Source organism: Protomyctophum parallelum (genome assembly GCF_964188405.1).
Source record: "Protomyctophum parallelum genome assembly, chromosome: 3".
NCBI classification, from domain to species: Eukaryota; Metazoa; Chordata; class Actinopteri; order Myctophiformes; family Myctophidae; genus Protomyctophum; species Protomyctophum parallelum.
In genome coordinates, this window is record NC_139698.1 from 44,381,361 (window position 1) to 44,406,296 (window position 24,936).

Sequence of the window (24,936 nt, forward strand, 5' to 3'; positions counted from 1 at the left end):
CGACTACATCAAAGTGGGTGACAATGTTATCATAAGATGAAATACCTGACCTGGAATGATATCATAAGGAAAGATAATTCTTTGCACAGTGTGCAGATTGCAGATTGTTTCGTTTTTTTACCACAACATCTTCACGAGTCCCGACCCACCAGTGGGCCCCAGCCCATAGGTTGAGGATGGCTGTACTAACCTGTCTTGGTCTGCACTGCGGAAGCGGGGGAGGATCATGTGGCGGAAGCTGCTGGTGCGGTCCAGTTTGGGCTGACTTTTAGCCCTCTTGATGGAGCCCTTCAACCTTCTACTGAGGAAACTCTGGAACGGGAAGGAGAGGAGGACCAATGAGCAGTGGTGGACATGGAACTGAGTACATTTACTTGCCCATTCTGGAAGGGAACCCCTTTTGGTGTTTTAAGCATTATATTATACTTTAGCTATCGAAAATTTGCAGATCTACACGTTTTTAACTCAAATCTTTCTTTCTGGGGGGTACCTGGAACAACATATTTTCAGATGGGGGTCCACGGCCAAATCTGGGGGTCCTTGACATGAAAAAGGTTTAGCACCACTGACATAGAAACATAGGTTTTTCAGAAAACTGTTAGGATATTGTAAAATACTTAAGTAAAATGGAAATTTAGTATCTGTACAGTATTTTGTATTTTTGGATATAGGAAGGGAAAAAACTACACTATGGATTACTCACTGAATCACTCAATACATTTTGAAACTCGTTTCAAAGGTAGTGAAAATAACCAAAGTGCAAGCTCACCTTTCACTATTATTGCAATTTATGTGCTTTTAAAGTATTACAATGTACATGCCTTTAAAAATACTAGCAGTACAAATTATTATTATTTTTAAAAAAAAGTTTTAATATCAATGCATTGCTGTATTGATAGAAATGTAGTGGTGTCCATTATTATTATTATTATTATTATAGAACACAATTTGTCTTTAAAATGTAGTGGAGTGAAATTATGTAGGAATACAAATACTCAAGTAAAGTGCAGATACTCAAAGAATGTACTTAAGTACAGTACCTCTTGTAAAGTAAGTACTGTACTTACTGTAGTTACTGTTCGCCACAGAGGAGAGGGGAAGTGGGTGAATGAGGGTAAAAGATGGATTCACAGTAAGGGTTTGTGGACATGATTAAATAAATACATAAATAAACTAACAAATAAACAAATAATCAAATAAAAGGTTAAAAAAAACGTCAGCTGTGTCCCAGAAAGAGGCCACACAAAGACAATGTGAAATGCAGTAGAAATTAATACGATAAATGAAAAGTAACTGGAGGCAGGCACACATGAAATGTGGTGCATGATGAAGTGAACCAATAATATGAATCTAAGGGTACGCCTACACACATCCATTTATGAGTTTATGAATGCTGAAGTGTCATAAGGTGGCCAACAGTGGGCAGCGGTGTACCATAGTGTAGAGATCATGTGCTAAATGTACACAGTTGTACAGTTTGTCCTTTGATCCATACTTTACATTCAACAAATTAATGTTAAACCTCGATAGAACAGAATAGTTTCACAATATATCAACAGCTGTTTAAGACAAATTAAGGCATTTTTGTCTTAGTTTTTGTGTTTTTCTCACACCTTATATCACATACAGTACGTCCTACACCTACAGTATACTGTACATCTGCTGCTATGCTCACACACCTTTACAGTATGTCTTACCGCAGGTACTTACCGTACCTTGAGTCTTACTCAGGTACTATGTGAAAATATGTAGATATTTGGTTTATTTTCTTTTGTCTCTCTTCCCCCTTGACCCACCTCCCTGCTTCTTCTTATTCCCTTTATTTTTTAATGGAAATAACGAATTTTGCCGACTGTAACCACCTGTTAACAGAACACACATGGATAGCACAATTGTTTCGTGGGTGAACAGTGAATGAGAAGGAAACGACACCCAGTCATTTGGAATGAATTGAATGCCTTTCAAGAGGCCAGTCTGTCTGACACTTACAAGTTTGAAAAAGTATGCAACATCTAATCATAAAAGTCTGCAGCACGGTGAACCGCACAAAACTGAGGTCACACAGGGATTGGGAGGGGAACTTCTCTCCAGGAGGGCTTGTGTCACGTACGTACCTCAATAGGGGGCAGTGGTGCGATATATGGTCCCGCCACTGGACTCGGAATGGCAGCCGCCCTCCAGTCTCCTCCGCCCCAGTATGAGAAGGGGGGGAAGGAGGAGGAGACAGTGGGGGAGTGACGGGGCAGGGGGAGGGACAGTGAGGGGGAGAGGGGCAGCGAGCGGGGCAGCGAGCGGGGCAGCGGGGGTGTGCCGGGAGCCTTCTTGGAGCCTCTGGGGGAATGGCGTGATGGCATGCCCACAGGGAGGGCCGGGCAAGGGGAGACAGTCAGTGGGCGTACGGGAGAGAGGAGAGGCGGGGTTCTAGGCGAGCGGCACCCGCGGGTGTGCTCCGGAACCGAGGAAGGGGGCAGGGAGAGGGAGAAATAGTGGGACGGGGGCAGCGAGCGGGGGCGGGGCCAGCGGGGGTTACTCACGGATTGTCGGAAGGGTTGAGGGGGGGCGACGGGAGGGACCTCCATGCTCGGCTGCTTAATCCCGGCGGCGATGCTCTTCCGCCGAGCGCGATGATCTAGGAAAGAAGCAAGTGGACAGGTGAGACCGAGACACGCAAAACAGAAATTAAAAAGGGCGGGATGCTGTAGGTCAAGAGAGGCACAGTGGGGCAAAGACACGTAGACAAGTAGATTGAGAAACTGTAGGAGAGAAAAGGTATTTACAGAAATAAACAGAAACAATAGTAGTTTTGTTCAATTTGATTGATGGAAGCGCCTGGAAGAATGAAAGCCGGAATGAAACAAGGTACGATCTAGATGGAGGTCAAAGGTAACTGGAAACCATAAAGTCACGTGGGCTTGCTATACCCTCAGCCTAGCAACCCGTCAAGGGGAAATGAACAAATGAATTAATGAAAAAATGAACAAATGGTACAAAACACGAGCGTGCGTGTGTGTGTGTGTGTGTGTGTGTGTGTGTGTGTGTGTGTGTGTGTGTGTGTGTGTGTGTGTGTGTGTGTGTGTGTGTGTGTGTGTGTGTGTGCGTGCGCCCCCACGTGCCTGCGGTCGAGGGTGCATGCAAGCGTGCGTGCCATGATGTCAGACAAAGCGAACATTAATAGTCTGCATGGAGTGCATGAACGGAGCAAAGGCCGGATGGACGGATGGAAGGACGGACGGACAGACGGACGGACGGACGGACGGGGGGTGGGCATGGAGCAAGGGACGAGAGTGTAGTGAGCATTAAACAAACAAAACACTTATTGACTTCCGTCTGCGAGTCTGTGCCTAAAGCGGTGAATTATCCGGTAAGGGAATAAACCCTTCCATGAATGATAGTATAAAGGCCCACAGGGTCTGGCTGGATCAGCCCACTCTTCATTCTCACCTACAGTACGTACAGTGCCCTGTAGGTCAACCATCACACTTGGAAGTTAACCCGTTAAGACCAGAGGCCGATTATGCCTTCCAAACCAGCAGTTATTTCAAGAGTTCTCCAAAATGTTCAAAAATAGCAGATGTGTGACGTGTAAGGATGCAACGATACATTTTAATTAACAGCGATACGATACCATGTATCACGATACATGGACGATATTGGTTAATTCTGGCGATACGATTCAATGATTTTAAAATCGATACAGTAACTATTTAACAAAAACATTAAATCTGTGGGAACATGTGGATAGAGCAGGTTTTTAAGGGAAACATTTGTTATTATGGATTTAAAGTAAACACAGTGATTCTCTTGCAAATACATCTAGACATTATATTTGAACACATAATGGACAAACCTGCACCTTGACATGAACACATACATTTATCGATAGAACAAGTGTAGTGATATGGAATGGAATGGTTTTGTCTTTTTTAAATTGCTAAATACAAAGCACAAGTGCTTAGTATTGATACTAATTATTTGCATTGCAAAACAATTCGATATGGATTATTCGCATTTCAAAACGATACGATTTGATTGATACAAAGTCAAACGATACGATGTGTTGAGTTTCCATTTCCATTCGATTCTTGAAATTAAAATTGATTTTTCGATGCAGTTACTATATACACCCCTTAGTGACACGCTGTGAGCTTGTTATCTGCATTTCTTTTAATATAGACAACACGCTAAAACCTAAAATGACAGAAGCTTTCCCAGTTTCCTGGGAAAGGAAAGGTAGTTAGTCTTACTAACTACTCTAACCAAGCCAAATTTCGAATCAATATTTGGGATATCATGTTGTCATAGAGTTTTCAGACTAGAATGACAGCAACAGTGTGAACTGTGGAATGCATTGTGGCTTTTCTCTTCATTCTTCCATGCCCTTTCCTCTTTTTATGCTGCAAAAGCAGCACCTCTTGGGGTAGATCAATTCTAACCCTGTTACATTTGTGGCAGAATATTCTGACTGTTATGTTCTCTCTCTTATTGTATTCTGCCTCGCTGTCTCAGTGTGCCTGCTTCTGGTTCTCTATCTCATTCATGTTAAGTCATCCCTCAATGTCTCTCTACCAGAGTCTCTTTCTCTCTGCCAGCCTCTCATCAGACAGGCACTCTAATACTTGTGCACGCAGGCACGCATGCATGCACACACGCACGCACACACACTTCCTCTCCCACATTGTTATTTTACATAATTCAAATAGTACATCTATCCTTCTACCTCTCTGCAGCCCCACATTCTCTCTCTCTCTCTCTCTCCCTCTCTCTCTCTCTCTCTCTCTCTCTCTCTCTCTCTCTCGTGCTTTCTGTCTAAATTCACAGTTTCATAATTAAAGTGAGAAGACAACATACAGGGAACAAACTGTATGTACTGTAGCTGTATTTATTACCTCCCCAGTGGTGAATGGAGTGATAAAAGGACCGAAAGAGTACTACTTGTTTCTCTCTCTAATTATTTGAGGACAAAACAAAACATTTATTTTTGTATATTTTAGAAGGGAAAAATGATGAATTAACCACTAAGCCACTAAATGCGTTGTGATGCGCCGTGACATTGTAGATCCGCTGTTTTCACTTTTACACTATTTAGTATTCATATATTTTTAACATTTCTAGAAAATGGTTACACGTATAGAGCAAAGTGGGGTACCAGGGGGGGTTCCGTGAAGGGGTTCTAAATGGACTCTTACAGGTCTGTAACTCTGACAGAATACAACTGGAATCATATTTAAACGTCTGAGAACCACTGATCTATACTTTGAGTATTATGTCCAGTCCACCTCTACGTGCTGAACTGTCACTGCATCCACCTCGCTGTGGAAGGAATACTCCATTAACTACAAAACAAAGAACAGAAAAACAAGCTAAAACCTTTCAACAGTCCACAGAATGGCTGCGTATAGTGCGTACCAACAAGGGTGAGGCCTGCCAGCAGCACCTGCTATGTTATCAGCCAACTCCCTTTCCACACTGTCTGCAAATCCCAGCAGGACTATACAAGTGCAGTTCCGACAGTAATCTACTGTATGTATTGTTGTACTGTATTACTACTATGACACCTGAATGCCCCCATAAGGGTATCTTCTGTAAAATGTTGATCAAATACTACTAGTATATACAACTAGTCCATACCTTAGAGTATTTATTAATAGAGACGGCACCAGATTTCTCCTCCCATCGACTTGCATTAAGTTGCTCAAAAGCGCATGAGGCGATTTCACTCCTCCTTCCGGGTAGGAACATTCTGGGATGGATTGCCCCAATAACATTAACATGTTGGCCGTTGACTATCATTGCGCCATTTGCGCGCGTTCACGTATGAAACATAGCGTTTACGTGTCAAGGGCCCAATAACATGGGCTCAATAACATGAACGTGCGCAATGATAGTCAACGGCCGAGCGCTGGCTCAATTAATATATACTCTAAGGTCCATATACCGTTCGGGGCTATGACATACACAATCCCTACCTCTATCTCCCCCTCCCTCTCTCTCAGCTACCTCTATCTCCCCATTCTCTCTCCCCTTCTGCCTCATTCCCTACCCGGACTGCACAGTCCACCGGTTTCCTGCTGAGATCCATGGCCTCAGATTTAGAGAAAGAATCTGGGGAAGAAATCCCAGACCACAGATAATCCACTGAATGTTCAAAGTTCAGGTTTTTTGGGTGTAAAACCCCCCGAAAAATAAAAATCAATGAAAATGAATGTCATGAAACCTTTAAAGCAAGATAGAGGTCTTGACTACACTGATGATGTAACAGCAGCCATAGACTGTATGGGGGTGCCAGCCAGGTGTGACAGTTTCCCTTAAAGACTTGGTCAATTTGGCCATGGTTGTTTGGAAATTGGAAATACACACTAACAGATTCTTAGGTGACATGATGCTATTCCTTATAAAGCCTTAATCACCAACAATTAACAGGAGCCACATGCCTGGGACCATCAGAGTTCAAATTATCATTACACAGTGAGTCATAACCATAACCACCTCAATTAAAATACCTCAGAACAGCAACATTTAGATCCTTCAGAAAGTAATATTTCCCAAACTACAGTAATTAGTTTGCCTCCTCCAGAGAAGGCAGATTGTAGAAAGAAGAAAAAAGGAGATCTAGGATTCTGCTATCATGGCTTCCACCATAACCATCCTATATACTGTAGTGATATATAATAGTCCTGTGGCTAAAGCTATATAGAACACACACCTTTATAAGCAGACAGTATGTGAATTGACTCACTGCTCCTCTGTAAATAATTGTATATTGTATAGAAGCTCTATATCTATCTATCTATCTATCTATCTATCTATCTATCTATCTATCTATCTATCTATCTATCGATCATCTCCATAATCGCCGCCAGGACTAAAGCCTGAAGTTGTGCATTTTTCCAGCATTATGTCACAGGCAAGGCTTTTATTTTATTAAGCCGTACTTATAATTATACTATATATAATTGTACTTATTATTAGTGTAATGTGTCACTGTTCATCTTTACATAACAATAATTGAGATTGCTTTTACTTAGAACTGGGGCGGCTGTGGCTCAGGAGGTAGACCAGGTCGTCCAATGATCTCTGGGTCGGTGGTTTGAATCCCGACTCCTCCTGTCCTGACAACCCTACATTACCTCCAATGAGTTGGTCGGTGTGAGCTTGCCACCATTGGTGTGTGAATGTGGGAAGTGAGGAAGCTGGGGTCGACTGTTCGCCGCTTCACCTCCCAATGTATGAATGAATGAACCATTGTAAAGAGCTTTGAGCACGCTATAAAAATGCAATTCATTAAAACTAAACCGTGTCAAATCATGACCTCGGCGAGCTGGCCTTCGCTCTGCGTTTGGCAATGACGGCACAGGGCTGTATGACATTGGCCAGTTATGACCAATAAAGCATCCAGCCTGCTGGAATAACAATTGGATTTCAAATGATGTGTGGCATATAAAGCCAAATTCACGATTCACAACGCATACAGACCTGCGCAAATCGAATCGTTGAGAATGTAAGATGCGTTGTTCGGCACGTGCCATAAGGCTGAATGGCCACACCACTGTGCCGTGGTTTTCAATGAATTCATGCTCCTTCAGTGTCTCTCAATATTCAGCAGCTGATTGCCGAGTTTCTATTCTCACCACCTCCCCTTTAGAGCATCATGGTATCCGGCATCCATTAAACATTTCTTTGAACACTTCTCTGACAAAGGCATCAGTCTGGAAAATAAACTAAAACTGGATAGGTCCATTTCATTCAATTTCTCACTCACTCTCTTTTGATCTGAACTCAGTCTCTATATTTAGTTGCCATGGCAACCCCCCCAAGTACCTTACATTTGAGTAACAAAGTACACAGTAAGCAATTGTATGGGTTGTTAATGGATCTTACACACGCACGCACGCACGCACGCACACACGCACGCACGGACGCACGCACACACGGACGCACACACGGACGCACACACGCACGGACGCACACACACTGCAGTACGTACCGGGGCGGAGATAGCATTTTATCACTGGGGAGGGGGCATATCTGGGGGTATCAAAACATAACATAACTAATTTTAATAGTTAAAAAAGTTCCCAAAGATCCAGGGGAGGGAGAGGGGATATCCCCCCCCCCCTATCTGCGCGCTGAGGAGGTCAATCCCCCCCCCCCCTCCCCCCTAGAGTTGGGCATAATCTATTCTAAGGCCAGAGTGAAACATACTGTATACAAAATAATAAGATAAATCCTTTGGCAGTCGCAAGATTACTGATGACCTCTTACAGTGTACTTGCGCGTCTGATTTTAGTCATCAAAACTCTATCGATTTTGAATGCATACTGGTTAGACATACAAATGGTGTACGAAACACATCGACACCTTTCAGCTGAAAATAAGTCATTTTTGAGGAGTGATATGGTCATGCAACAAAGCATAAATTAAGCCTCAGTCAATGATGCAAGAGTCATTAAGAGACACGATTGGAATCAGTAGAAGTGCTAAATGTTCTCTGTGTGTTCCCTTAACATAATTATGGTCAGGTTTATACCTACTGAGAAGTATAGGCATTCAATCGTATAGCATCAAATCTGTGTTGATGGAAGTTGCCGATGATCACAAAAAAAAAAACCTATTACATTTGAGAAGATTGAGGATTTGAGAGTTGAGTTGAGGAATATATATACAATAAACAAATATGCAGTGTTTGTATGTGTGTGTGTGTGTGTGTGTGTGTGTGTGTGTGTCCTTGTGTGTAACACACAGGGACGTCTGTGTGTAATTACATGCCTTTGCATGCAGAGAACACCGCCTACGGCTTACGCAGTCCAGTGTGTGCATGTGTATGTGCACACATCATGCATGTTCACATGTATTTGTGCGTAGCCATGTGCTGGGATGCGTGAGAGATGCTGTGCTTGTTCATTGTGAATGTAAATCTGATGTCAAGCTGAAAGCTGAAGCAAGAGTGTGTGGGTGGAAACCGCTTCCAGCTTAGTCCCTCTGAGAGAGAGAGAGAGAGAGAGAGCGCGCGAGAGAGAGAGAGAGAGAGAGAGAGAGAGAGAGAGAGAGAGAGACAGAGAGACAGAGAGAGACAGAGAGAGGCGTGCAAGTGAGAGACGGGAAGAGAAAGAGGCAGAGTTATAAAGAAAAATAGACGGAGAGTCAGCGACAGAAAGGGGAATTAAGAGACAGACAGACAGACAGACAGACAGACAGACAGACAGACAGACAGACAGACAGACAGACAGACAGACAGACAGACAGACAGACAGACAGACAGACAGACAGACAGACAGACAGACAGACAGACAGACAGACAGACAGACAGACGGACAGACAGACAGACAGACAGACAGACAGACAGACAGACGCATAGTTTATAGAGTGGGAGAGGAACAAGTCACAGGAGTATAACAGGAAGGTAAGCTAGAAATGATGAAGGCGGGGGGGCAGAGACAGCAGGAGAGGATACTAAGTGTATGTGTAGGTGTAGGAGGGACAGTGCAAGAGCAGGACCAAGAGAGGAGGGAGAGAGAGAGAGAGAGAGAGAGAGAGAGAGAGAGAGAGAGAGAGAGAGAGAGATGCAGAGAGGGAACAAGAAGTAAGAGAGCGACAAAGTAAGAAACTGAGAGAGTTACAGAGGCAGTGAATAACGGTAGAAGAGTAGCCAGTGAGAGGAAGGGGAGTTGGAGGGGAGGGAGGGAACACATGAGCCAGAGATGGAGGCTGGAGAGGGAGTGGGTGTCTTAATAGCACTGAAACGCTCTGGGCTTTTTGTATGTTTGCTGTGGTTTGTTGTGATGGAACACTGGTTGACTCCCTGCTTGCTTTTGATCCATGAACTATTGTGACTAAAACATCCAATGCAGCTTTTCCAGCATTTGAAAATATGATGCAGCGGTTAGTTCTGTTACATAACCTTGTGCATATCTGATCACATGTAGCTCAAACTGTAATCATCACTGCCACAGTTTTGTTTCCCTGTGTAGCTCAATAAATGGAGCACATGCATTCACACAGTCATGCTTGGGGGGGGGGGGGGGGGGGGCATTAGGTCCATTTCCACTGCACAATAATGTTTTGAATAATCATCCACTATACAGCATTAGGGACAGACACACCCAATTGTAATGACTAGAATCGAGACCGGCCGTCATTGGCTCCCTTGCGACATTGACACCCTTGCAATGTCGCAACGCTAATTGTAGTGAGCAAGGAAGGTGTTGGTGTGAGTAATGAGCGTGATTGATGCACATAGAGAATAGGGTGTAAATGCAGATGGGAAGTAGATGGAAATAAGATAGCATTTGTTGTGTATTGTCATGTTGTAATGTATGACAGTGTTTGTAGCAAAGAGTAAGAAAGACTAAATAGTAGCAAAATGAAATTACATCCAGGATATGTCTGTATGTAGTATGAAACATGATCAGTGAAACAGTAATGATGAGCAATTTTATATTGCATCACCATACACCAGGGGTGGGCAATTATTTTTCCCAAGGGGCCAAATGAGAAACAGAAAATAGGAGGGCCGGGCAAAAAGGCTGAACTTAATTATGCATAATATCAATTTTATTTCTATATAAATAGCAGTAAATGGCATTGTTTTGCAAAGCAATGGTAAACTAAATGTGAAACATTTGACTCAAATTATAGGCAGAGTGACTATTTTACATCATGATGATGTACAATAAGAGCACCCCTCACTTCACATGGGTGTGATTTTTTGCACTCTTGCAGGCTTGAGATGTTTCCTTTCCCAGTTGAAAACTATGTTTTTGTTTAAGTTACAAGTCCTGTAAATACTAGCATTTTCTTTTAACAATGAGAACATTAGAGGTAGCTCTCTTAATAGTTCCATTCGGAGGACACTGGAGGTGCCACTTTCACAACCCATGGTGCGCTGCTTACTATCGCAACCATTAAACAACGACGTTCTGAAAACAATAATAAGCCAACTAGTAATGGTATTGTTTTTTTTGTTTTTTTTAAGATATTTTTTTGCGGCTTACGCCTTTTATTGATTTTTGAAGGGACAGACAGTAGGCTGACAGGAAACGGGAGAGAGATGGGGGGATGACATGCAGTAAAGGCCGTGTCGGGTCCGGGAGTCGAACCCGCGGCACACTGCGACTGGATTACCAGTCCGGTGCCCAGACCGTTACGCTACGGCCTGGGCCTAGTAATGGTATTGTTGAGACTTGGCAGCCTGGCAGGCGCTGTATGTTGATGTGTGCACGTTCGTTCTGCCAGATTTACTTGTTGGTACAACGTTGTTGATCGACTCGTGTGCTGAAAACAGACGATCCACAAGCTCACGGCGCATCGCCCAAGCTGTCTGAACTTCAGAAGCATGCCACATTCTGGGCGCAACAACGCCATACGGCAGCATCTTAAAACATCTTAACTTTATTGGCGAGGCGGGTTAAATAAAGCAATGAAGCATAATGGGATTTAACTTGTCCTCCTGCAAGGAAGTTTGGTAATCAAAGCATGCGCCTGTGCCTACCGTGTTGTGGAGCTGCATGCTTCATGGCTATTTGCATTCACCGACGTAGTCAACAATAAATCCAAAAAGCCGACATTTTCGCATATGAGGGGGGAGAAGGAAGAAAGACAGGTTCTCAATCACACGCAATTCATGTGCACAGTTGTGCAGATTGTGTGAACTGTGAGAATGCATGGGCTTCAAAATAAAAGCGATGCGGTTTTAGTCCACCCATAAAGTAATTAGAAAGTATGTTTTATTTTCGGATAATGGGATTATCAAGTAATCTTTCACGGGCCGGTCAGAGTCAGCCGGCGGGCCGTATTTGGCCCGCGGGCCGTACAATGCCCAGGTCTGCCATACACTGTACTGTACTGTACTGTACTGTACTGTACTGTACTGTACTGTACTGTACTGTACTGTACTGTACTGTACTGTACTGTACTGTACTGTACTGTACTATATCATACTGTACTGTATCATACTGTACTGTATTTAACAGTAACCGACTGTGCTGTACCATAATGTACTGTACTGTACCTTACTGTACCATACTGTACTTTACTGTACCAGACTGTAGTATGCAGTAGCATAATGTATTGTAGTGTACTGTACCATATGGTACTGTACTGTACTGTACTGTACTGTACTGTACTGTACTGTACTGTACTGTACTGTACTGTACTGTACTGTACTGTACTGTACTGTACTGTACTGTACTGTACTGTACTGTACTGTACTGTACTGTGGCATAGTGTGCTCTCCCAAAGCTGTGTCTCCTTCCATGGAGTTGGGTTTCTATTGTTGTAGCGAGATAAGCATTCCAACATGTTTGTAATGTAACATGAAATAGACACCAAGTTTGTATTTGTTGCTCATCTGGTTCAAATGTTACAGCCAAATACAAATGTCAGATGCTGTGACACTTTGTGGTACTTAAATAAATGTTTCATACCATATAGTATAATCATTCTGACCAATACTTGTTGACCAATGTATTTATGACATTCGAGAAAGATTTTTACGAGCAAAATCAGCAGCACAAGTTTTTCGTTTTTTGGTTATACTTTTATATACATTTCTGGCTTGTGACAAAATACGTATAGGCCTATTATGAGTGGAACTTTTAAGTAACCCAAAATGCATTGAATGAGTAGTGCCCATGATGTGGGAACGAAATTGAACGAAAAGAGACCTGACAATACGGCCTATAAAGTACCTGGGCTCATGGATCAACTCAACGGAGCAAGATCTTAAGTGAGGAAGGCACTTGCATGGAGGGCCTTGAACGGCATGAATAGTGTATGGAACTCTAACCTCCCCCGTCAAACCAAACTTAGCTTCTTCTATGCAACGGTAGAGTCTGTTCTCCAATACGGCATTGAATGCTGGACCCTGAAGCCAACCCTGCAGAAGTCTCTAGATGGGTGCTACACCAGAATGATGCGTGCAGTACTTAACATCAGCAAGAGTACACACGTTACCAACATGAATCTGTATGATGGAATGCCGAGGGTGAGCCAGAAAATAGCAGCCAGGAGAATGAGACTAGCAGGACACTGCCAAAGACACCAAGAGCTGCCAGCCAGCAAACTAATGCCTTGGGAACCAACAAACGGGCACCGGTCACGAGGACGTCCCACACTAACATACGTGGATGTACTCAAGAATGACGCAGGAGCACAAAGCACTAACGAGCTGGCCAGATGTATGGAGAACCGAGATGACTGGAAGCGACGATGGAGGGCTCGTCTGAGGACGACCTAGAGAGAACATTGACTACATTTTAACCAAAAAGTAAAATCTAGCAAGCAGTGGGTTATCATTATACAATGCAGAACTTCAATGTGTTCCAATTCGACCATATTATAAATATCAACACAACATGACATGTTATACCGTATTGAAATATATACTGGATACCTTTCGCTCTGACCCCAATAGTCAGCAAATGCTTTGGTGGCGCTATACCTGTCTCCTTGTGTCTCACTGGACCTGGCAGTTTGCATAGTAGTTGAAGGACAAATATGTACATATGCTGTTCCGAGTTGTACCAGCAAAGTCTGACACAAAGCTTTGTGACCTACAGTAGGGCTACACCCAAGCATGTGTGACTGGATACAAGACTTCCTGTCAAACCGACATCAGTTAGAATAGGCAGCATCACATCTGACCCCCTGACCAACACTGGAGCCACCTCCAGGGTTGCTCCAGGGAATCATCCATTTTAAATGAATGGGACCATCATTTACAAAACGTCAAATCTCCATTGTAATCAATGGCATGGGAATCCTTCTGTGGCCATTAATGAGAACTACAGGCCAGAAAAGCACTTCCTTATTATACTCAAATCCAGCAGATCTTCCTTGCTGCCATGTTATGTTATCATACATCTAAATATATCAGTGTCAGACTCAGAGAGGTGGCGTCATTGTGCATGAGGGGTGTACTGTGTGCAAATAGGGTGAAATCTGAAGCATCAGTCATTGACTTCAGCCTCCAGTGATATGAGTACGACAGTGGGATGGACACACACAGGGAGATATGGCAAATAAAAAGGAAAACGGGTTCCTACCCAGTTTAGGTGAGATATGTTGTACTTTCTGTCCACACCACTAGAGACAGTATTTCTGGATATCCAACCTCTAGCAAACCGGGCCAGGTGGCAGTCAAGAGAAAGCTGATTGTGTTGTATTCCACTTGGTCTCTGTGAGTTCGTACTATTTTTTATTTTTATTTTATTCCACTAGGCCAAGAAAAGTATATGAAATCGATACTCCTCAACAGAAATGTGACATTAAAGTCTTTAAATAAAAAAGATGGTGTCAGCTAGGGAATCCACAGACTTCTCTGTAATACCTAGTTGTAGTAGTAGTAGTAGTGACATGTCACTTGTGCCTTTTTCTGTCTTGCTTTTAATACTACCAAATCGGCCATACCTACCATGACCAAAATTAGCATTTTTAAAGCAAAATACCAGACACCAGAGCTGATGACCAACCGCTAGTGTTTCAAGGCCAATGTTAAGTTAAAAGAAAACTAAAAAAAAATGCCAATATAATCAGTACGTTAACTTTCCAATGAAGGAATCACAAATACTGCAACTAAACTGTAAACAAAGCCTGTTAAAAATAGCCCATGACAGAAGCTCAACAGCACAAAACACTTCCAACCTGCAACTAAGTGCAGATATAAAATCAATCCATGGCCTTTAAATATTTAATACACAAATAGGTATATTATGAATAAATAATAGTTCACTAGCCTCCTCTACCAAGGCATATTGAAACGGCTCTTCAAGGTATGAAGATACAGTAGATCCTATTGTAGCATAATACTTGTATATACAAATAGGCTATTACACTATAAATAAATATATAAATAAATATATAACCTATTTTATTAATTGCAGAAAGTTAAAATGATGTGCAGGTAGTTTAAGAGAATATCTCTCCATAAGGTGCAGTGGGGGTATTTGCAACTACAGACCTCTCTACTTCCAAAAGTGCTGAATATACCTCAGATAACCCAAATGTGCCACATTATGAGAACAGGGTGACAGTTGGTATGTAGGCCACTCTTCGTTATTTCGCATCCTCTGACTAATTAGTGGAAAGGAAGAAAAAAAAAGATACAAAAACAAACAATCCCAAAAGCCCGCCGAGTGTTATAATTGCACACTGAAGTGCTGTTGGTCCTTCCACTGCATGGTCCCCCACTCCTCTCGTGCAGGCAGCAGCAGCAGCAGCGGTTGTTCCGCGGCGGGCAGCACCGCTGAGAGTGCCTCCCTGGCTTCTCCCTGTCCTCTCTCCTCGGTGCCTTCCGCCCCGATCCTCAACTCGCCGTTTCCTCGGTAACCCAGGGAAGATGCGCTCGGACGAATTTCTCTCATCTTTTAGATGGTAATGTGTTTTCGCAACGATTTTCTAGTTGTCCTTTAGTGCCATTGCATCACCAAATCAAGTTGTCAGGCTGGAGCCGTGTCTCCAGTGGGTTTCATTTATAGACGTTGTAAAGAGAGAAAGAAAGAATAGAATTTAAACTATTAACGCTGATAGACGGATGAAATACTAGAATCTGTGTGTGCATGTTTAAATGCATGCGCGTGAGTATGCATGTGTGAAATAGCGTGTGGTCCGCCTGTCTGCAGGCTACATGTACATGTGTATCAATTAAAGCATCTCCATACTGCAAACGTGCACTGATCTGCTGCGCTATCTGGACTAGAGTGCAACAAGCGACTGAACGGCAAAGTAATCAAAATCCTTCTTCAAATTGAGAAACGAGTCTTCAGATCCCAAGCAGTCAGAAAATATGGAGAAATATTCAGATTCTAATCCAAGTCACAGTCTTGAAAAACCCTGAATCAATTAAGGGTCCAAAAATAGCAAACGTCACAGCCTGCAATCTGCAGTGCAAACCCAAAATGACCGTTTGCCAATCAATGGCTGGCACAGAAAGAAAGAAAGAAAGAAAGAAAGGATTCTGTAATGGCAACTCTCAGTCTCCGTTCTTCGGTTTCTAAAGTAATCCGCCTCACAAACGTAATCCGCCTGTCATAACCTGTCCGACTACAGAAGACTGCACAGGTGCATGCAGGCCTACTAGCCTACGGACGAAACGTCAATGCACTGATGCCTTGCGCTTCTACTCTATCTCCCTCTGACGCCCCTCCCTCCCTCCTTCCATCTCTGTCTCATTCTACTGTATCTCTCTCTCTCTCTCTCTCTCTCTCTCTCTCTCTCTCTCTCTCTCTCTCTCTCTCTCTCTCTCTCTCTCTCTCTCTCTCTCTCACACACACATGCACACACACTATTCAAATTGATGGTGGAAGTGCTAGGTTTTAAATGACGGGTTGTAGTTCAGATGTGTGATTCTAAATGCATTTGAGAGATGCAAAACTCTCTTTCTCCCTTCCTTTTCCTTACTTGCCATGACCCCCTTCTCTCTCTCTCTATTTCTCTATCGCTCCCTCCCTCCCTCCCTATTCCCTCCCACTGAAAAGAGTGTGAGGTTCAGAGCTATGGGCAACTGTGTGGGAGGCATCAGCCTAATATTCTATCCACAAAATAGAAAAGCAACCTGCTTGCCGCACACACACACGCACGCACACACACAAACCTGCTACAGGCAACATTACTAAATTATGAGAAATCAAAATTTGAATTCCGGTGTTCAGCACATGGATAATTCTTACATAATTTCCCAAGAGTTTGTATGCTATTCCGTAACACAAATGTACAGTATAGCTGGCTGCTCATGAAGTGAAATGATATAAATATCCAAGCAGCAATACAGTATGCAAAACAATGAAAGATTATGCACCACGCACAACGATAAGCTTCCAATTTTGAACAACCAACGTATGTAATGTCCAGTCCTTTATATAGCATTCCACTTCCAAAGAGTTAAATGTGTATCTCACATCTGTTTCCATGACAACCAGTGGATTGGATCAACTTTTTAGACCGTGGACATGAGGTAGCATTTTGTGGGAATGTTAATTTATGCTCTGTCGCGCAATGGTGCCGTGTGCCAGGAACGGCCGAGAATAGCATACCAACAAGCTCATATCGCTAATGTTAGGTCTGCTATTCGGTATGCAGTATTAGTCCGGCAGCCAACAGGCTTATTTTGTTCAAAGTATAAATATATAAGTATATATTTGTATATCGTTTTTTGTATTGGCCTAAAATATTGTCTATAATCTATACAATCATGAATCCACCTGCTGACCGGCTGTCATCACTGAGCAATTTATTTTATAGGGGCTTATATGTGACAATACTATCAACAACCCATATGCTTTAAGTAGCATGTGATGTGTCAAATTAGGAGGTTTTCATGATTCTGAATCCATTCCAAGCATTAGTTTTGCACAAAAGCATTAGTTTTGGCTAAAAACAGCCATAGCCACTTGCCCAAATGTGCAAACCTCATCGCATTTGTGATGACAGCTATGGTCGTTTTTAGTAGTAGACTAGAAATGTACTCTGTCGAGGTGCAAACGTGCACCTTGCGCACACTACACAGGTAGGCCATACATGTCCTACTTGTGTGCAATCAGAGCGTGCAAGTAGCCTACTGTACTAACTATTAACAGTGCACTTCCCCTCCTTGTGGAGAGGGAGAGGCTGAAAGTAGGTGTGACATTTTAGTCCAGGAAGGAAGTGGGACCATATTTTCACGACAGGTTTTTGGTCATGAACATGGCGTCATGACTAAAATATAAAACACATACACAGCTGAAGTGACCCTTTTTGACATTTTGCCTGTTAATGGTATGGTTGCATATAAGCCCTATAAAATAAATTGCTCAATGATGACAGCCGGTCAGCAAGTGGATTCATGGATAATATTTTAGGCCAATGAAAAAAACTATATAGGCCTACCAAATTTCCCAATCCATGCCCCCGGCTGCCCAATATATGAATTTGTGCTTTAGTGTTGTTTGTGCCACACTGTTGTGTGGTAGTGCCGTGGTACCATTGTTTGGTAGTAATTGTGTTATCTTGGTACTATTGTGAGGTACTATTGTTTGGTTGTGTCAACATTGTGAGGTACTATTGCTGTTCTTTGTGGTGAAGCTTTATCAAGCGGCTTCAACAGAGCTTGCAATGATATCCCAATGATAAGAGTGCAGAGAGGCTTAGAGGGAATCCAAAAGATATTTCAGCTGCCAAACCCTTCCTTGCGCTCTCTCCACTCCACTCCACTCCCCTCCTCTTCTCTTCTCGCTCTATTGCTTTTCCACATCCTCTGTGCTCTCTCTCTTCTGTCTCCCCTCCTCTCTAGTTCTTCAATTCTCTTACTCCTTCCCTCATGTGTTTCTCTCTCCCTCCCTAACTGTAACACTCACTATTTCACACACAGTCTGTCTGCTCTATAATTATTTCCATGGTTACCATTAGGGACGTGAACCTAAGCCTGATGTACTATGGCGGTAATCTTTTGCTCTCCTCCGCTGTTCTCTTTCCACTCCTCTCACCCATCGGTTCTTACGCTGTATTGTTGCACAAAAGCTCTACAGCCCTTTTCAAGTACTCCTTTCTCCCACATCTCAATCACAGCATGTGACAATCTGTAAACCATACATGCAGTTAAGATAACCAATCTATCCCACAAGGCATTAACTATGATATCACCACGGCCACGGTTTAGTGCTTTTATATATCTCTGCTGTCGGGAAGAAACCTCCTAACACCGAACTTTTCATGTTTTTAAGAAAATTACAAATATATTTTTTTCATCCTTCTGTCCCTCATCTCTCTTGTTCACTTCACTTCATTTAGTGTTGTCCAATGACACATAGCATGCCATAAAATAACAAAATGTCCACCAAATGTCCTGTAGTTGGAAGCATTTCACACTGCAACATATGACCTACTGTATGTCTCGCCTAGCCTGGAAACCAGACGAATCTGCCAGTGCAAATACAAAAATAGCTGCTTCCAAAGTTGTGGGGCACCAATCAGGGCCCACTATGCAAAAATGGGGCGGGTTACGCAGTGATATTAGTCTGACCATGCCAGGCTACGTCTCTCCTGTCTACTCTCAGTCAGTTTTGCTCAGTGTGATATCAATGAAAGTGAGGAAGAGCAGACAGCAGCATAGGTCTTCCGCCCCCCCAGCACACACACACATAGACACACAGAGACACACACACACACACACACACACACACACACACACACACACACACACACACACACACACACACACACACACACACGCGCATAGATGACGGAGCTACCATACGTGCTGTAATGAGAATGTATGTTATGACAGCCAGACCCCCAATGAAACATAGCAGTAAGGTAGAAGTGTGTGTGTGTGTGTGTGTGTGTGTGTGTGTGTGTGTGTGTGTGTGTGTGTGTGTGTGTGTGTGTGTGTTCTCTGGTTGGGATGATGGATGGTTGAACATTGGTATCAGGACTAGAAGTGTGTATGGTGCCACCTGGCTGGAACTCATGCCAAGAAGATGAGGACACAGACACACACAAACAAGAATGATTACAATACCCTGCCATGCATTGCTGCAGCCTGCAGGATAATAAACAGTTTGACAACATACTGTAATACACATGCAAGCAATTCATACATGTATGTGCAAAGTGGACACAATTTGAATTTGAATTGTATATTCAGATTCAACTTCACAGTTATCACAAATGTACAGGTGTAAAAGCTCAAGTTAAAAATAAAGGTGTAAAATAGTGGGTGAGATTCTTCTTTGTACAAGCTCCCAGTTTAAAAGAATTGTCACAAGAAGAACAGAGAATAGAGAAAGAAACAAAGGAAACAGCTAGTCAGACAAATGTCAAATATTCATAAGAAACTAAATATGAGGCAGAATATGACAGTAGAGTAGAGATAGTCTAGACCAGGGGTCTTCAACAGGTTATTACAGGGGGCCGCCATTCTTTTTTTTACATTAACCACTACAACCGTATGTTCCGTCGTGGGTTTCTCCCGCCTGATGATGCAAAGTATCAGCTTTAGACGGGATCAGAAGACCAAAAAAGGAGTTGATCCCAGTTGAAAAATGGGTCTATAAAGCCAGCCCAAGCCAGACAAACTCCTGTCCTAACCCTGGGCACTGAGGATCCAGAGGGCTTCCCCCTATGTGCATGCACACACATGCACGCACCACACATAACATTTGAGTTTGCAAGGTGTATCAAATCCAGTTAATCATGCACCTACTGTATTGCTCATGAAGGCTGCAGTTCAGCTCAGCAGATATGCCTATACAACACAGTCATATAGAGACACACAGGGACTACAAATTTCACGCCCCCAAATGAGACAGCGGCCCCACTTCTGGTCCGTTTCAACAGTGTACTGCAGCTGCCAATGCAATCCCTATGAGAGGCATCATAAACTACCCTAAGTTCACTGGTTCATCACTGAGGCTGTTGTCATATACCTGCCATCTAGGCATACCTGGCATTTAGAACGTGCCAACATTGGGTACTAGTGGAATGAAAACATAAGCCGGAAGAGGAGGGCTGAGGGCGGACTAAATGGGCCAACACCCTGTTATCCACATTCTACTGGCGGCACCCCCGGAGGCAAATTCAAAGGAAACAAACAGTTCCTGGGGATCTGGATGTTCCGGGGACCCCCACAGGGTAACTCTAATTTCTCAAAGATTTTTACCAAAAAAAATCAAAGTACAGCACTGAGCACAGTACACTACAATACAGTACATACCACAGTACAGTACAGTACAGCAACTATAACAATAGCAATAGCAATAGCAAAATACAGCCCTATGTATCATATCCACTGTTTCTGGCCACCACGGAATTGAATTGATATAAAAACAAGCAGGGATACCCATGTACCTGTCAGACTACTTCAATAGCGTAAAAGACACACACAGGCAGAGGGAGCTCCACTGATTTCACTGAAACCAGATTCTGCACAAAAATGGGGTCAAATTTGTTATGCTATGCCATCAGAATGTGGAATGCCCTACGAACAGACATCAAAAAGTTTGACTCCTTATACCCTCCTTCAAAACAACCATGAAAGAGCACCTGATAGTATAACTGTTTTGATTAACGTCTAAATTTAACACCAGAATTGGGACAGACATTTTAAGCTATAAGCACCAGTATAGCAGCAATCTGACCTCGTCCCTGCAGGCAGACATTGACAACAATCATGCCCATCACTCTTGTGTCGTCAGGACACTTGATGACGACTTTGGGATTGTGCGTAGCCACAGCCTCTGTTCCTCACCTCCACGTGAGAGAGGGCGCTGTGAAGGGCCATGGTAATTGCGTTGTCTGTGTGGATCTGTTTTGTCGATATGGAAACTGCCATGGTTCAAGTGTGGCGGGCAGCATGGAACAAATTAAGTCCCTCACCAACCTCTCAAAGCATTTGATGACAGTTGAGGTGACAGCGACAGGTCTCCAGTCATTCACACGTGTTACTTTGGAGTGCTTGGAGACAGGCTTTGGTGGACATCTTGAAGTTTGACCTTCTACTCCTTCTGGGTCTTTTCCAATGCTTCTAATAAAATCATACACTTTAGAAGTTTAAAGTCATACTGTGTAGTGTGCGTGCGTGCGTGCGTATATATATAATACAGCTCTCATAGCTCTGCTGTCATTGAAGTGGTTTTCTATACAGAATAGTCTCTTTGTAGGGCCAGGCCGGCCATAGCGGTCTGGGCACCTAGGCTGTAATCCCGATCCTGACGACCTTTGCTGCATGTCTTCCCCCATCTCTCTCCCTGTTTCCTGTCAACCTACTGTGTATCTACGTATCAATAAAAAATCTGACCCGTCTGAAGTGAGTGGTGTACTGTACTGTACTGTACTGTACTGTACTGTACTGTACTGTACTGTACTGTACTGTACTGTACTGTACTGTACTGTACTGTACTGTACTGTACTGTACAAGCCCTCCCCCCTGCCCCCCCCCCCCTCTCTCTCTCTCTCTCTCTGAACACCCTCTACATCTGTGTGTTGGCTAAAAACATATTGAATCAATGAAAAGTTTAAAAAAGCTCTTCTGACAACTCCATTGGTTCCTCAAACTGTCAGCCAAACCATGCAGCTAACTTATCTGCTGCAGAGGCATGCGTTAGCTTGGAGATCTATTGGCAGCTGTTGATGGTGGACAAATCCTACTAACTCCACTGTTGGTGGACAAAACCTCCTAACTCCACTGTTGATGGTGGACAAAACCTCCTAACTCCACTTGATGGTGGACAAAACCTCCTAACTCCACTTGAACTGGATGTTTTTTCATTTCCTGAAAAATGAACATTTTGGAGTTAGCTGTTTTCAGCACAGAATAACACAGAGCCTGCTCTCTGTTCCCCCATAAATTCAACCCCCTCCCAACTTATTCTATTGTTGTAAATGTGTTAACTTATTGTTATTTTAATTATGGCTTGTAGACCATCTGTTTCCAGTGCGTGACACAGTCCACAACCAAGAATAATAAACAGACCCTTTACACTTCACTTAGTTTTAAGAATATTCCACATCAAGACAGTTTTATAATTCAATTTCTGAAAGTGAGGGTTCTGCCTCGCTGGACAGTGCTGATTACAGAGTGGGAGAAATAATAGAGATGATGACATTTATAATAAGCTAGATTCATGGATCATCAGAACATCTTTGTATGAGTTCTGTATGGCTAGCCTTTTAAAATATAGATAGATGGTGTCGTTTTCATTTTGTTTTGCCTGCAGTGACGATGTCTGTCTTTTCCTGTTCTCTACCCCTCAATTTCCATCTCTTGTCTCACTTCCTCATTTACAACCACCGAAGTGCATTAATCTCAACAGTTGAATATTCTTATACAGTAAAATGCTGAGAACCATAAATCTGCTGTGAGATTTCTAAAATACAAAATCACTTTGGATGACATAATCTTAGTGATAAACTGGTCTACAGTAACCAGTTACTAGTTCTCTGTGGCAGGGAAGTTTGATTTTAAATTACATTTTGGCAGGTGAGGGGCTGTGTATTGGATGTCTTGTGTGGTGAAATATTCAACATGACTATAGTGTGTATTGTCGAATCAAAGGTGTGCAGGGTTTTTCAACGGGTCAACACGCACAATGCAGCAGGTCTAGAAGAGGTTCAAGGGTGGATGTGCAGAGACACAGATGTCTGGCAAGTGTAGCAGCTAGTAGACTACACCTCGGCGTCCAGTCAGTAATCTCCAGAAAAGTGAATCCCCCACAATCAGGTTATGAAAGATTGACACTATAGGTTCATTGCCTGTATGCCTATGTGTGTAGTAGACAATATGCCCGTTTCCACATAAAGTGTGTATTTTGTGGCAACAGGTAGCCTATATTGCAATAAAACATTAAATAACCAAAGCTCAGCCCCTGAGCAACATGAAGGAGGGGGTTCCGACCACAACTACTCTCACCAATGGATTAATAGCCAGGTTAGAGGTTACACGTACAGTCGTACACACTACACAGTATATAGCTAAATAAAACAAAGCACACTGACATTAATCCCAATAACTCCATAACCCATTTCTCAACTCAATAATAACATACTGTTGCTGTGTCGCAAGACAAATTTCAGTGTGAACTGACAATAAAGTACTATATCATATCATACGCAATAACTCAACAACAAACAGTCAGGGTGTGCACCCTGTGGTATGCTGGGAAGTCCTTCTTAGTCCACAACAGACCCTACAATATGAAATTAAACTACTGTTCACTGTTTTCGGACATGTTGGAGATGATACACATAATGTATTAGCTTTGTTCACTGAAACCCTATGTTTAAAGAATGATACTGCCACATTTGACAGTACACTGTAAACTGATGACGAGGGGCACACAATTCCAATCATGCTAGCTCTTGAAATAATGGTATGTTATTTTTGCTTTGCATGATGATATAATTGTATAATGATGTTTGGGAACTGTGTTGGATGCGTATTGGACAGATGGACGGACAGCCATCTTTAAAGCTCCACTGCTAGCAGGGCAAAAACATGTCAAATGCTCAAATTACTGCAGGTAGTTGAAGAAATAGCAGGCTATCAAAAACAAATTTGATATTACTTGAAGCTACGTATACAGCTGGCCGTGATATCTTCATTCAGACCATAAAGTTATTTTTTTAACAGTGTCCTTGCCTATACTTCCACATTATTCCTCCCCTGTCAACCCTGTGCCAGCAGCAAAGAAAAATCAAGGCTTTTGCACCTCATCTTCCTCAGCCCTCCTTGCACATCCCAGCAACATATGCCCTTGACAAAATAAGAATTGTACTTGCAGTGAATAGATGGCAACCTATTGTCAAGTGTGGAGTGACAGAATGAATAAAATAGCGATGAAAAACAAACAAAACACATTTATCATGGGGAAAATGGTCTCAGTCCACCCTCCGTTGTAGCTGTGATTCGTGATTATAACCAATGAAGCCACTGACAGACACAGACAAAACATTTGAGTGAAGAAGAACAACATTGGAGCTGTATGGGGTGTCAGGATGCAGCTGAAATAAGTTCAGGGTAATTTACAGTAGGAGTAGAATGGATTGCTAGGTAAACAGCTAGCTAAGACCAGGGGTTCCAAAACGTTTCCATGCCAAGCACATTGTGTCTACACGTGAAATTTGCTTCATAAATACATTTGACTTGACTTGACAATGACCCCAAATAGAATGAAATATAGAAATGAAAAGGCTTATTTAAAAAAAGCAGAGATAGGGGCGAACACAAAATGACAAAGAGAATATACTCTAGAAAAACACTGCAATGGCAACAGAGATATGAGAGGTGTACATACAGTATACATACACAGTATGACTTTAACCTTCTAAAATGCATGATCTACAAGCCCACAAACCAATTACTAAATTATGTAATAGAGAAAATAGAGAGTAGATGACATAACAGGCAGGTGGTATCCGGAAATAATGCTCAAATGGAAGCTTCCCAGATTGAGAAGCAAAAAAAAGAAA

At 42.7% G+C, this 24,936-nt stretch overlaps 1 protein-coding gene across 3 annotated transcripts in view; it reads right to left on the reverse strand.

Moving 5' to 3' along the window:
• Nucleotides 1–24,936, reverse strand: part of syngap1b (synaptic Ras GTPase activating protein 1b) — a 111,873-nt gene that overhangs the window by 25,843 nt on the left and 61,094 nt on the right. For all 3 annotated transcript variants that reach the window (XM_083760873.1, XM_083760874.1, XM_083760872.1), the window contains exons 4-5: nucleotides 2,535–2,629; nucleotides 191–312 (exon numbers count right to left, since the gene is read on the reverse strand). In XM_083760873.1, coding sequence (XP_083616999.1) covers nucleotides 191–312; nucleotides 2,535–2,629 — 217 coding nt within the window. The remainder of the gene's footprint in view (nucleotides 1–190; nucleotides 313–2,534; nucleotides 2,630–24,936) is intronic.